This window comes from Eptatretus burgeri, chromosome 17, assembly GCF_056783735.1.
Source record: "Eptatretus burgeri isolate ZD-2024b chromosome 17, Ebu_testis_v1, whole genome shotgun sequence".
NCBI classification, from domain to species: Eukaryota; Metazoa; Chordata; class Myxini; order Myxiniformes; family Myxinidae; genus Eptatretus; species Eptatretus burgeri.
Window position 1 is genome coordinate 35,108,253 of NC_140977.1, and position 14,128 is coordinate 35,122,380.

Below are 14,128 nucleotides of genomic sequence, written 5' to 3' on the forward strand. Positions count from 1 at the left end.
AAACCTGTGTAAGCGACTGTGCTTGTAAATAATAATTATAGTCGGTCGTATTGCTTTTGCATTCTATTTGTTGCTTGTATATTGCATGACTGCCCTTGCTTGTGTTGTGCTGTATAGTGAATAAATGTCCTTGTGTGCAATGCACCCCGTTCGTCATGTCCTATTTCCCTTTTGAAAAGCCATCTTGCATCGTTGAATGAGTAGTGAGTTTTGAACGCCCGGTAAAGAGAATCGGATCCGTCGAGGTCGGCGATAACACCGCTCAGTTATCACTGTAGTACGGAACGGACCGCTTAAGCGGTTCGTGTCCCAGGCTGACCTGCGGCGCGGTGTAGCCCCTCGGTAGGTTACCCGCGCGGGTACTTCGGTATATCGACATTCGGCGATTCACCCTATTTCGCGCGGGTAGGATGCGGACTGGGCTGTGGTGAGGTTAAACCCCCAGCCGTGACTGGTTCCTGGCGGTAGTTCCAGGAGGGTCATGACTGAATTGTCCGTCAGGTGGGCGACGCGGTTGCGATTGGAGTTACGCGGCCGATCGCATGCCGGCGGGCACGAATTCGTAACAATATGTATAATTTGTAAATATATACCTTTCTAACCACTGACTGTTCACTTGCTGCCCAACATAGCCTTGACAGGTGCCATTATAGAACAAACTGGGGAATTCACAGACTAATTAATGTGTATTATTCACATTTGGACAAAAGTTTTTTTTGGTGTTGTTTAAAGAAGATATTGATCATAAATAACATCCATTTTTTCTGGCATGCTCTGCAGACTTATTAGGCCTCAAGATCCCTTTTCCACTCTGGAAATTTTGGGCTGAGTGGATTCAGGATAAGTCGGGACAAATAATTTTCCTATTACCAATTTATTGAGCTGAATAGTGCTGGGTTGGGAAATTTTTAAGTGGGGACTGCACGTGAAATTGATAGTTGACATTTTAGATGAATACGAGCCGCAGCCAAAGAGTTATTGTTGTGAAAACTAAAAATGCTCTCTCTCTCTCTCTCTCTCTCTCTCTCTCTCTCTCTCTCTCTCTCTCTCTCTCTCTCTCTCTCTCTCTCTCTCTCTCTCTCTCTCTCTCTCTCTCTCTCTCTCTCTCTCTCTCTCTCTCTCTCTCTCTCTCTCTCTCTCTATCTCTCTATCTCTCTATCTCTCTATCTCTCTATCTCTCTATCTCTCTATCTCTCTATCTCTCTATCTCTCTATCTCTCTATCTCTCTATCTCTCTATCTCTCTATCTCTCTATCTCTCTATCTCTCTATCTCTCTATCTCTCTATCTCAATCTCCCAATCTCCCAATCTCCCAATCTCCCAATCTCTATCTCTATCTCTATCTCTATCTCTATCTCCCAATCTCCCAATCTCCCAATCTCTCTATCTCTATCTCTATCTCTATCTCTATCTCTCTCTCTCTCTCTCTCTCTCTCTCTCTCTCTCTCTCTCTCTCTCTCTCTCTCTCTCTCTCTCTCTCTCTCTCTCTCTCTCTCTCTCTCTCCAGCCTCTCTCTCTCTCTCTCTCTCTCTGTCTCTCTCTCTCTCTCCAATCTCTCTCTCTCTCTCTCCAATCTCTCCAATCTCTCTCTCTCTCTCTCTCTCCCCAATCTCTCTCTCTCTCTCTCTCTCTCTCTCTCTCTCTCTCTCTCTCTCTCTCTCTCTCTCTCTCTCTCTCTCTCTCTCTCTCTCTCTCTCTCTCTCTCTCTCTCTCTCTCTCTCTCTCTCTTTTTCTCTTTTTCTCTTTTTCTCTGTCCTCAAGCACGACCAGACCCACCTGGTAAACCATCAGTACCTCGGGCTGGCGTGGCTGCACGAAGTGTCACGCTGACATGGACTCCAGGCAGTGACCACTCAGCTCCGTTGCGCTATTACACAGTGCAAGCAAGAATTCTTCCCGGAGATCCACGTTGGGAAGCAGTGGCACCCTCGCTTCCTCCCGGTCTCACTTCGTACACCTTGGATCGGTAGAAAACATGGCAATCATAACTGATGCACCATTGCACTTATGCTTAGACACTGCTCTATAATTTTACATTTCATTGAATTAAGTCACAGGCCCATGTTTGCATAACACACACACACACACACACACACACACACACACACACACACACACACACACACACACACACACACACACACACACACACTTCCTTTTTACCATCGAGACCTTTTTATCAGTCCTATAAAATTAGCAATTCTGTGTTGATTAATGTTCAAAAGACAATCTGAATAATGTTTTTTTTAATGAGCTTTCAGGTCTTGTTATAACCTTATTAAAGAGAACAATAAGGAATTACACAGTGTACAATAAAATGATTACTCATTTTTAAGGTATAGTAGTTTAACAATGAAAATTCAGTTGTTTTAACTGGTTTAAACTGGATTTTATAATTGAACGATAACTTTTCTGTTACGGATTGATAGTTCAATGGAATTTTTCCACCACTAAGAAACAAGTTGGCTTGTGCCAAGGTTCTCTGGTGCAGGTTGGCAGGTGAATGGAATTTCTCTGTCGATTAACTTCCAGAACAGGAGAGATGTGAAGAAGTTCAAGGAAAGGAAAGGCAATGGGTCCAACTGGATTCTTCGTCAAAATTGTAAAGGATGTCGGAATCAAATGGATGACAAAGTTGTGAAGAAATGTCTGAGAAGGAATCATTCCTGAATATTGGGCAAATTGCATCATTGTGCCTTTTTCAAGGTGAAGGGAGGCCCCTTATTGTGTTAATCTTACAGAGGACTTTAACTAATTGAGCAGGCATTGAAAGCTTTTGAAAAGGTGGTTGAAAGACGACAAAGAAAAGTTGTAAATATTGACAACAAACAGTTTGGTTTTATGCCGCCAAGAAGATCAACAACAGAGGCGATGCCAAGAAAAGTATTGCGCAAAGAAAAGGATATCATTATCCTTTTGTCAGCTTGTCAGTGAAACAAGCTCATGTGCTCCATCGATCTACATGGAGGCAATAACTCTTCGAGCTCTGATAACTATTATTTAGATCTTTCCTTAAAATGCTTCACATTCTTTCCGCTGTGACAGTTCATATGCAAATGATTTTTGAAAGTGTATTTCCTTTAATTTCCTGCAAACAATGGGGGAAAACAGCATAGTTTAGATGTATGTTCACTGGTCTCAGAGCTGTCTAACCTGGGTTTGAATCTTGACATGGCTATAATTACTATCGTTCTTGTGCTTTGCATTCAAGATGATTCAATGCGCTCACCTTCAGATGGACATTAAGCTGGTTATCTTGTCAGCTAGCAGCTAGGGCCGTACCAAGAGTCATGAACACGTTTATTGTACGATAAAACAAAGGTACATGCAAGAAAACTGATATTGTCAATCGTAGCTCGACATACCACATGACTTCTAGTCTCCAGAATGATCCACACATTTCTTCCAGTGCTGCACGAGCTTAAAAATCTCGCTGCAGTAGAAGTCCATTCCAACACTTCACAACGAGCTACGCGCAGCTATCTGGACTGCCTAGTCATTGTCATAGTGCTGGCCTCTCATGTGATCTTTCAAGGGTATGGAGTGATGCTATTCCATTCTTTGCTACTTGGTTTCTGGGTCAAAATGATGGAACCAGCTTTCATCACCAGTCACGATATGGAACAGGCAGTCATCACCCTCCACAGTATGTCGTTGAAGCAACTGTGATGTCACAGTTGGTCGGTGTCATTCCTTTTTCGGCATGGTCTCCAATGCCAAGCTGCGCTGCGATCTCCCTGTCACCTTTCGGTCCTCAATGATGAGCACATTAAGTTTCAATCAAGGTGCTCCTCAGTCGACGACAGCCTGGCTGATCGGTGATGTCCGTGTTTCCGTGTTTCTGTCTTTAAAGTGTATCACCCACCTTCTGACACTGCCCGCACCCATGCGGGCATCTCCATACACCTGTCTCAATTGGACGTAGATATCTGCAGCTGAGTTGTTCTCTTTCATGAGTAATTCAATCACTGCACGTTGGCAAAACAATATGTCCTTGACAGCCATTTTGTCACAATGGAGTGTGAGAACACCAGTGGTGTGCCTGCGCCAAGCCTGTGTTTATATTGGAGTGGATAGATGGATAGATGGATAGATGTCTCTAATAACTCGTGGTCTACTATATTCGGCACAAACGTGTGGAATCCACTGATGCTCATGGCTTTTCGTCCAGCACTCATACATTAAAGATTGCACGGTGTCTTTTGTGAAGAGGAAGCGAGTTATCGCCGACACCCTGAACAAGTTACACATTCCCCCTGTAACCTACAGGGGGCACTGCATCATCGGCACAGCCACGCTCCCAGCAATGATGCAAATGCAGCCATGTGCTGCACACGAAATGATGATTCAAGTAGTGTGGTCATTATAACAAATGTGAATCTTTATCATTCCTCACACTACAGGTAGAATGTTTTGAGACCTTAACAGGTAGAATAAATTTGCCATAAAAAATTGTTGTTTCTTTTCCATTGAAAGAATTGTGCACAATTACTTTTGGAGTAATAATTATTTTGATCATGTTGTCAGCGATACCATATGTTGTCAGCAATACACAGTGCTATCCTTGCTCTATATGCACTTTATCAACTCCCCCACCCTGATATAGGCTGAAACCTTTCACGTCGTACCGATTTCGTATCTCCTCGACAAACGACGTAGGAATGAGTCCATGGAGTGAGCCATCCACCATCGCCACCACGCTGCAGGCAGGTATATGGACATCCAGTGCACCCTTTGACCGCACAACCAGAGGATCACAAAACACACTGCTTTTACGACTCTCCCCTCTCTTCTCTAACCTCTTTATTGCTTCTGCCACCAAAGGTAGATGGAGGTTATGTTTTCACCCCTGTCCGTCTGTCTGTCTGTCTGTCTATGAGCAGGATATCTCAAAAAGTTAAAGACAGATTCGGATGAACTTTGGTGGACAAGTTGGGTATGTGACAAGGACAAATTGATTCTATTTTACTGAAGATCTGGATCTGAATACCAGATTTTTAATGGGATTCTTCACCATTGAGAGGTCGGGCCAAAAACTATATATGGCATGATATCTCTCAAAGCTGTGGACGGATTCGGACTGAACTTGGTGGATGAGTTGGGTAGGTGACAATAACAAGCCAATTCGATTTTGTTCAGGTCCAGATCCAGATCTGCTCTTTCAGTTGGATACAAAACATAAACTGTTCAGCCTGGCAGAGGTACTCACTCACCTGAGTGACGTTCTTGTTGCCTCTGTTTTGTCTCCCTCGACTAATAATATTTACTGTTCTTCTTCCAATAAACAAATGGCCCCCAAAATAGTCAGGAAGGTCTAATGAACAGCACTATCCTTGCTCTTAATTAGTTAAAGCTTTCCAGTCAAATTATCTTCAATTACCCAGAGAAGTAGCTGCAAAAACAATTTTCTGACAGCACATCACATGCAAATGAAGTTGTGAGTTAGGCATGAAACTTCCCTGATAAATAATTTATTTTATATACCAATAACATTATTCTGATGACAATTTAACAATATTTACCATACAGGGAGTTTGAAAAGTTAGTTTACCAAGAATTCTGTTCTTGTATGAAGTGAATAAATAACCATTAGATTAAAATCTTTTTTTTAATCTATGTGCAAACATAAATTGTATACTTGTTTTTTGTTTTTGTCCCCCGTGCCCTGACAAGATCAGAGATGGGGGACATTAAAATGAACTCCTTCCGACTGACCGACTGACCAATCATCTGTCCATGTACTTTTTTATCCGTGATATTTCAAAAACCATTCAAGATTTAGCTATCAGATCCCACAGATCTATTCCTCATACCACCCAAAAGGCGGGGGACCTGGAGTGTCAGCTCCTTGTAATCATTAAAACAGTTTGTGCCCAAAATATGCACATTTGTATAAATGTGTTTGTCTGAGTATGTAATTTATATATACTCTTGTGTTTTTGTATATATTTATACAAGGGTGGCCGGATGAAGGTCAACAGGGACTTTCATTGTGGCACATGTGCAATGACTTTGTCTACCCTGAGTAAGTTATACAGAAAGTGATATCCATAGTCATGTGTACTGTAGACCAGAGACGTCTATCATTGAACTCCTTATGAAGGACAACATGAAAGAGAAATCACAGGAGACTGTCTGCACAATTTGGTGCTGCATGACTTTCATGAATTTGTGATTAAATGGTGCAGTGAGTTTAAATAAAAATGTACTCACAACCGCACCATTGAGCGATCTTGTGCGGGTGAGCGGATTGGAGAGTTATGCAACAAACTGCTGTCCCACAAACAAATATGACACGTGCTGAAGACTTAATTTTGGAGAAATTCCAGATTCCTTGACGATAAATTGTAGAACAATTGGATGTCCGTGTTAGTCATGTGGGAGCAATCATGTATTCTCACTCAAGATTCAATAAGATCAGGGTGAGTAGCAAAGGTCTCAATATTTGCTCAAAAGGCAACTCACGTGGCCATCACATCAGAGCTGATGGAAAGCTACCACAGGGAAGGAGATTATTTATTGACGAAGGTTGACCTGTGTCCATATTTTGTGCCAGTCCAAGAATGGAAACATTCTTGTTGCTCACCATAAATGTCTATTTGAGGTTCAGGCATCAGCTAGAAAGCTTATCGCAAAGGTGTTTTGAGACCTTAATAGTTTGATTTGTGTAGAATCTTTTTAAGTTGGGGAAACCATTAAAGTACAGAATTACAGTGACCTGTTACATCATGAAGTGAGACAATAAATATGCAGACAATGGCCAGGTATGCTGTATCAAGACATGGCTTGACTTGACAATAATATGCTGGTCAGCACACTGCAAATGTGACCATGACTGCACGAGAGGAGGTGATTGGGAGTGTTCTCAATCATCCCTGGTACAGTACAGGCTCATCACCTTGCGATTGTCATTTTTTTTTTTGGACCACTCGTACAACATCTGCAGGGTATCATTGACCTTACAACCAATGACGATGTCAAACGACACATCTTGAAATGGCTGTGCACCCCTCCCAAACATTCTTAGCATCAAGGGAGTACCACATAGATGGAACAAATATGTCTGTGCAGCAGGGAAATACTTTGATAAATTGAAGTTTTTCTTCAAAATTCCTTGTAACTTTTAAATTCATAAAATAAACAATTTCCCACCAAATGTGAACTGCCCTCATGTGTGTCTGTATTTCCAATATGTATGTGTATACCGGATGTAGGGCTAGCAGGATAGCCTAGACCTAGAGTTACACACACTCACCTCTTAGCTATCAAGCCTGGGTTTGAATCATGACCCAGCTATAAACGCTCATCCTGGTGTTTTACAGGCAGGGTGATTCATCAATGAGTGTACCATCCCTCAGATGGGCGTTAAACTGGTGCGCCGCCTGCTGGCATTAGTTGATGGACGTTAAAGATATGTCAGATACATACATATATATATATATATATATATATATATATATATATATATATATATATATATATATATATATATATATATATATACATATTCTCCTCTGCCATAAAAAACGAACATTGAGAATTGATAATGTAGTTGTTGAAGGACTGTTCCAGCATTCATTCCAAGTGCCTTTTTGGCACGAGGGATGTGCAGAACACCTGATTGCAAGTTTCATATATTGCAATCACCTCATGCAATAATCGTTCAGCGCATGCTATGCGTGCACTATTAGGTTTTTAGAGGTGACATGACGAATTCAGAGAAAATTTGAAACAGTCTTTCCAAGACACCAGCATGCAGATCATCCAAAAAAGTCTGATTGTACTGAATTGTTTAACAATCCAGTACAACGCCATGTCTGTCAGAAAATGAGAGGAATCAAATTGTCCACCTTTGAGCAGGGTCCTCCATGAGCCATGTTGCAAGGCTCTTTAATGTAAGAAGAGAAACTGGTTGTGACCTCAGAAGAGGTTATCAAGCCACTGGGTCAACAAGAGAGAAGCCAATAAGTGGATGTCCATGGGTAACAACTCCCATTCAGGACTGATTATATTCGCACGACCCATCTATGCAATCGGTTTCAAACTACCCAGAGTACTGCAAACACACTCTCTGGACCTCAATGTAGTCAGTGGTTGATGCTGGAGGTGGACATACCCAGTATTGAGATTGTTCCTTCCACGCTGGATCCCGATGTGAAATCATTTCCCACAATGCGCCATTACCTGATTAAGTCATAATGAAATGGACATGGTCAGCATTTATCTTTGTCAGAGGTTTGTGCCTCACCTGTGTCCCATGATGTCTCATTAAAAAAAATCGAATTAACAACAATCACTTGTTTCTTTTTTTATGGCAAAGAGCACATCAGGCTTTGAAGCAGGCTTAATAATCAAATTAGTGTCAACATTTGATTTTGCAAGTTTCAGCATTCCCTTTGCAAACAAATATTAATGGGAAATGCACCGAGTTGTTTGAGACTAAATAGCTCTCAAAATTTGTACTTCTGATGTTTTTAAAGTTTAAGTTTATTTCCCCTTTAAGAACAAGTTAACAGTGATTACTGTTAAAAACTATAACGACACTCATAGAGTGCTTAGTCTTGGCTCATGTGCTCATTCTGAACAAAAAATTCATCGTTAACTGAACATTCCACAAATATCACCCACTGCTATTATGGCCCATATACCCGTATCATCCATGCACCCAATTATGTCACATACATTGCCATTATATGGAACATTATTGATTAATTATTATGATATTTTAAAACCACTTTGTACACATTAAGGCTAAATTGTGCCAATTAAGGTGAATATGAAATAAATTTTAAACTATATTCCCCATGGCTAGTCGATCGTACAGTATGTATAAAATTTTGCATCGATCAGTTGAGAAATTCTGGAGAAAAAGATCATTTTTTTCTTTCCTTTAATCTATAAACAAGTATACAATTTATGTTTGTACAAAGATTAAAAAAAGATTTTAATCTAATGGTTATGATGTCAGAGTTATCAATAAAATATTCTCCATGAGGCATCCCACCTATGTTTAAAGTTTTGCATCCATCAGACAAGTGGTTGCAGAGAAAACATTTTTTTAAGTGAAATTATATAGACACGGACTCACATATAGACGAACAGGCAGGGGCATTGCAATAGTGTCACATCCTCTTCGGGGCAAGACTAAAAATAATACAGATCATACTTTACTTATATGTAAACAACTTTTTAAAATGAAGCCGGATGTGTTGGCTTTTTGGAAATAGGCCATTGACACTTTTTGCTTACATGGGTAGTACAAAATACCTAACTCTTTCTTGAGAGAGAACAAAAAGAGCATTAAAGAGGAATAAAATAATTGTGAAGAAATCCATCAGGAAAGATTGTTGCTTGCAAATGTAAGGCCAATTGTCAACTTGCAGTGCCATCTCCTGTGCCAGGCTCACAGATCCATCAGTCATGGCTCAAGGCTCATGGATCTGGACAACACTCGAGGCAGAAGGGGAACTGAGGGGCATGCCGGCTTTCATGTTGAGGGGGGATTATGGCCAGATTGCATTTTGCAATTAATTGAGCTTATCTAGAATTAGCCTGCATCCTGGGCATTGTGGCTGAACTTCCTAATGAGGTGTGCAGCCAACTGTAGGCCCGGACAAGGCCCCGTGGGCACCCAGACGCAATTCCCTCCAGTTTATTTCAATTATTTCTCAATTTTTTGTCGAAAATAATGAAAGGTGGTAAATTTAATTTGCACACAGAATCTTGTTGCGGTAATTGCCGTTCATTATTTTGGGGGTTCAGACCTTGAAACAGGCATCTGATGCTTTCAGTGAATAAAACCGAGAAAGTTAAACTTTTGTGCTGATGATCTTTTCTTTTCTTTTTTTGAAAGTGAGTGATTCAGATAACTGCTTGTCATGGCATTCGAAGGTCTGATTCGATCACTTGAACACAAATATAAATGACTTTATGAGTGCTCGCCATGATGACTCATTTCTCATAACAGATGGCATGGACAAACAGCCACGTACAAGGGTTGCTGGCAAAGTAAAACATACAAAAGATGCAAAAGAATGTCCTCAAGAATCTGCAGGAAAATACTCAAGACTGACCAATCTGTAGAGACTTATAAATCAAAGAATTACAACAGATGGCCAACCGTACATAATGGTACAATGATGAAGACATTTGACTTGTTGCTTTGTATAACTCTCACCTCCCCTGGTTTGTGCAGCCCCCGAGGAGCCGCCTCGCGTTATCTCTGCCATTCCACACACCCCTTCATCTGTATTGCTGCAGTGGGAGGTAAGGAACCCACACTTACATGCCCTTTTTTACTCAGCCCCTACTATATGTGCCCCAACCCCCTCCACACGAGTCAAATTTGTACCACTTTTGTTTTTCACTGAATTGCAACTTGAAGGCTTCTTTAAAACTCCATTACACGTCTTCATCACACTTGATATTATCTATCACTCATTATGACTCGTCTTTTATATTTTCACATCTTCCTGTCTTCCATGACATCATGCCGTGTGTTCATTCTCTTGTCACTGCATTTCATCTACAGTGCAGTGGTTCCCAACCTTTGTAGCTGTGTGGACCCCTTCCGAACCTCCAAAGGTTGTGCAGGCCACCATGTACTTATGACTATCGTATGGTGACATGATATCATAGTGACATAGTGCCATACAACTATAATGGTGACGAAATTGCGAAACTAACAGGATGAACCATGGCGTTCCACAAATATTTGCCTCTGAAGTGTGACGAGTCGCAGGGTGGCCTGCGGCCTTTCGCGAATGGTTTCCTCTGACGTGCGGAGAGTAGCAGTGTGTGACAGCATTTGGCAATGTGGGAAGGATAATAGGTGTTTTCCTCCCACGGACCACCTCAGTGGAGGGGTCTGCAGACCGGAGGTTGGGAATCGCTAATCGACATTATTGCTTTGTTTTCTTAATCTTTTGCTTTTTGTCTTTGTTATCGACCACAAAATTATCTTTGCTCACATTTGTACTTATTGTTTAAATCGTCATTTTTTTTCCTTAATTTATTCCACCTATAACACTTAGTTCTTCTTCAAACACAAACATCAGTCAAAACATGGGTGGGGGAGGTGGGGGGGGGACTGATGACAATTCCAGAAGGAGTGTTTTGTGATTTCAAACATTCTTCCCAGAGGCACAGATTTTCTTTCAATTCCAGCAGTGTTTGTGTCAGAATTCCTTGTGAAACAGCAAATAAATATGAAAAAGAACTGGAAACAGTCAGAAGGATTTTGTTATTATATTGCAATGGATAATTCATGAATTCTCGTATTGGGATAACAGGAACATGAAAGCCTGTTATTGCCACAAAAACAGCAAATTTTATTTTGTATTTTATCGAATTCGATGCAATATATATAAATATTTATGCAGCGTAGCCAAATCAATGTAGATTTATTATATTCTTGTTACACTTTGAAATCTAATCAGGTTTTCTTTAGTAGTCCTGTTGCGTCCACTTCTGCAGAATATGTTTTAGTTTTTAATCAACCCAGACATCACAAACAAGTTTTTGGATGGTTGTACATGTCAACTCTAGCCTTTATACCCACAATTTCATGATTTAATGTAAATTTTCGGTCATAAAATGAAAAGACAAAAACGTGTTTAAGTCGTGTGAGCCTTCGGAAGAGACGACATGATACGATTTCAGCTCAAAAGAGGAGAGATCACCAGGATCTGGAAAATACTGCGGGTACCTCTTTGAGTTTGTGTTGTTATGAAAGAGGTGTTGCTGCATGGGAAGATAAAAGCGGGTTGAGCAATTGGTTCACTTCTCTCTGTGTATTTCTGTCTACAAATGTGAGTTTATGATCAAGGAACAACTTCATTTCAATTGAATGTTATATTTTGAACACGAATCGGGACATGAATCTGTAAACGCACCTGCAGCTGGGCAGCACTGAATTTATCCTGATCGCACATGCGCAAAAAGGAGCAAGATAATTTTTTGAGTCTGAGTGCCTGTTTAACAGTCAAATACAATTGAAAATCATTTCAAACGGGAAACATTGTTTTTAATGGCATCACAAAGGACACAAACGACAGGTACAAATAACTAATGCAATGTGTTAAATAAGGTGGTGGAGAAGACAGGATAATACAAATAAGGTGGTGTGGAAGAAAGCATAATATAAATAAGGTGATGTAGAAGACAGGATAATATAAATAAGGTAGTGTAAAAGATTTAGGATAAAATAAATAAGGTGGTGTAGAAGACAGGATAATATAAATAAGGTAGTGTAAAAGATTTAGGATAAAATAAATAAGGTGGTGGAGAAGACAGGATAATATAAATAAGGTGGTGTAGAAGACAGGTAATATAAATAAGGTAGTGTAAAAGATTTAGGATAAAATAAATAAGGTGGTGGAGAAGACAGGATAACATAAATAAGGTGGTGTGGAAGACAGGATAAGACAAATAAGGTGGTGTAGAAGACAGGATAAGATAAATAAGGTGGTGTAGAAGACAGGATAAGATAAATAAGGTGGTGTAGAAGACAGGATAAGATAAATAAGGTGGTGTGGAAGACAGGATAAAATAAATAAGGTGGTGTAAAAGATTTCGGATAAAATAAATAAGGTGGTGTAGAAGACAGGATAAGATAAATAAGGTGGTGTAGAAGACAGGATAAGATAAATAAGGTGGTGTCGAAGACAGGATAAGATAAATAAGGTGGTATAGAAGACAGGATAAGATAAATAAGGTGATGTAGAAGACAGGATAAGATAAATAAGGTGGTGTAGAAGACAGGATAAGATAAATAAGGTGGTGAAGAAGACAGGATAAGATAAATAAGGTGGTGTAAAAGACAGGATAATATAAATAAGGTGGTGTAAAAGACAGGATAAGATAAATAAGGTGGTGTAAAAGACAGGATAAGATAAATAAGGTGGTGTAAAAGATAGGATAAGATAAATAAGGTGGTGTGGAAGACAGGATAAAATAAATAAGGTGGTGAAAAACACAGGATAAGATAAATAAGGTGGTATAGAAGACAGGATAAGATAAATAAGGTCGTGTCGAAGAGAGGATAAGATAAATAAGGTGGTGTAGAAGACAGGATAACATAAATAAGGTGGTGTGGAAGACAGGATAAGATAAATAAGGTGGTGTCGAAGACAGGATAAGATAAATAAGGTGGTGTAGAAGACAGGATAAGATAAATAAGGTGGTGTAGAAGACAGGATAAGATAAATAAGGTGGTGAAGAAGACAGGATAAGATAAATAAGTTGGTGTGGAAGACAGGATAAGATAAATAAGGTGGTGTGGAAGACAGGATAACATAAATAAGGTGGTGTAAAAGAGAGGATAAGATAAATAAGGTGGTTTGGAAGACAGGATAATATAAATAAGGTGGTGTAAAAGACAGGATAACATAAATAAGGTGGTGTAGAAGACAGGATAAGATAAATAAGGTGGTGTAGAAGACAGGATAAGATAAATAAGGTGGTGTAGAAGACAGGAAAACATAAATAAGGTGGTGTAGAAGACAGGATAAAACAAATATGGTGGTGTAAAAGACAGGATAAAATATATAAGGTGGTGTAAAAGGCAGGATAAAATAAATAAGTTGGTGTAAAAGACAGGATAAGATAAATAAGGTGGTGTGGAAGACAGGATAAGATGAATAAGGTGGTGTAAAAGACAGGATAACATAAATAAGGTGGTGTGGAAGACAGGATAAGATAAATAAGGTGGTGTATAATGTGGTACCCGAGGTGCAGCTGAACATAGGGAACGAGAGCGGAGCAGTAACTCCGCTTTATTGCGCATCCGGATATACATCACTACTACGAGCCTCTCGCCGGCGCGAACAGCTATATCCATTGCAGACACGTGACTACTATCACAACTCCTCCACGCCCCCACAACGCTCTATGCCAATACACCACACTCCTCCCTCCTAAAAGTATGATTATAAAATGACAATTATAATGACAAGCATAATTGGCAAAGAATACTATGACACAAAAAGCAAAGAGGAACAAAATGACATCAACCATGTAAAATCCTTAAAGTACCACGTCACTTGATCTAACCCTGGGGTGATGGTCGGGCTGAGAATCAAACCCAGATGAGATGGCCCAAAAGAAAGCATGCTTCATCCGCACAACC

At 40.1% G+C, this 14,128-nt stretch overlaps 1 protein-coding gene and 1 long non-coding RNA gene across 4 annotated transcripts in view; one reads left to right on the plus strand and one right to left on the minus strand.

The window, feature by feature from the left end:
- The window catches only part of LOC147009723 (protein sidekick-2-like), a 956,293-nt gene that overhangs the window by 830,318 nt on the left and 111,847 nt on the right, over positions 1-14,128 (plus strand). The window contains exons 30-32 of the mRNA XM_085861602.1: positions 1,762-1,966; positions 4,607-4,710; positions 10,196-10,266. Of these exons, the coding sequence (XP_085717728.1) occupies positions 1,762-1,966; positions 4,607-4,710; positions 10,196-10,266 (380 nt within the window). The remainder of the gene's footprint in view (positions 1-1,761; positions 1,967-4,606; positions 4,711-10,195; positions 10,267-14,128) is intronic.
- Positions 1-14,128, minus strand: part of LOC147009725 (uncharacterized) — a 138,459-nt gene that overhangs the window by 29,652 nt on the left and 94,679 nt on the right. For 2 of the 3 annotated variants that reach the window (XR_015052789.1, XR_015052790.1), the window contains exons 1-2: positions 10,178-10,264; positions 1,777-1,957 (exon numbers count right to left, since the gene is read on the minus strand). This is a non-coding gene — a long non-coding RNA (uncharacterized LOC147009725). Of the gene's footprint in view, positions 1-1,776; positions 1,958-10,177; positions 10,265-14,128 lie in introns of those variants that run through there. The other variant, XR_015052791.1, reaches the window with a different exon arrangement.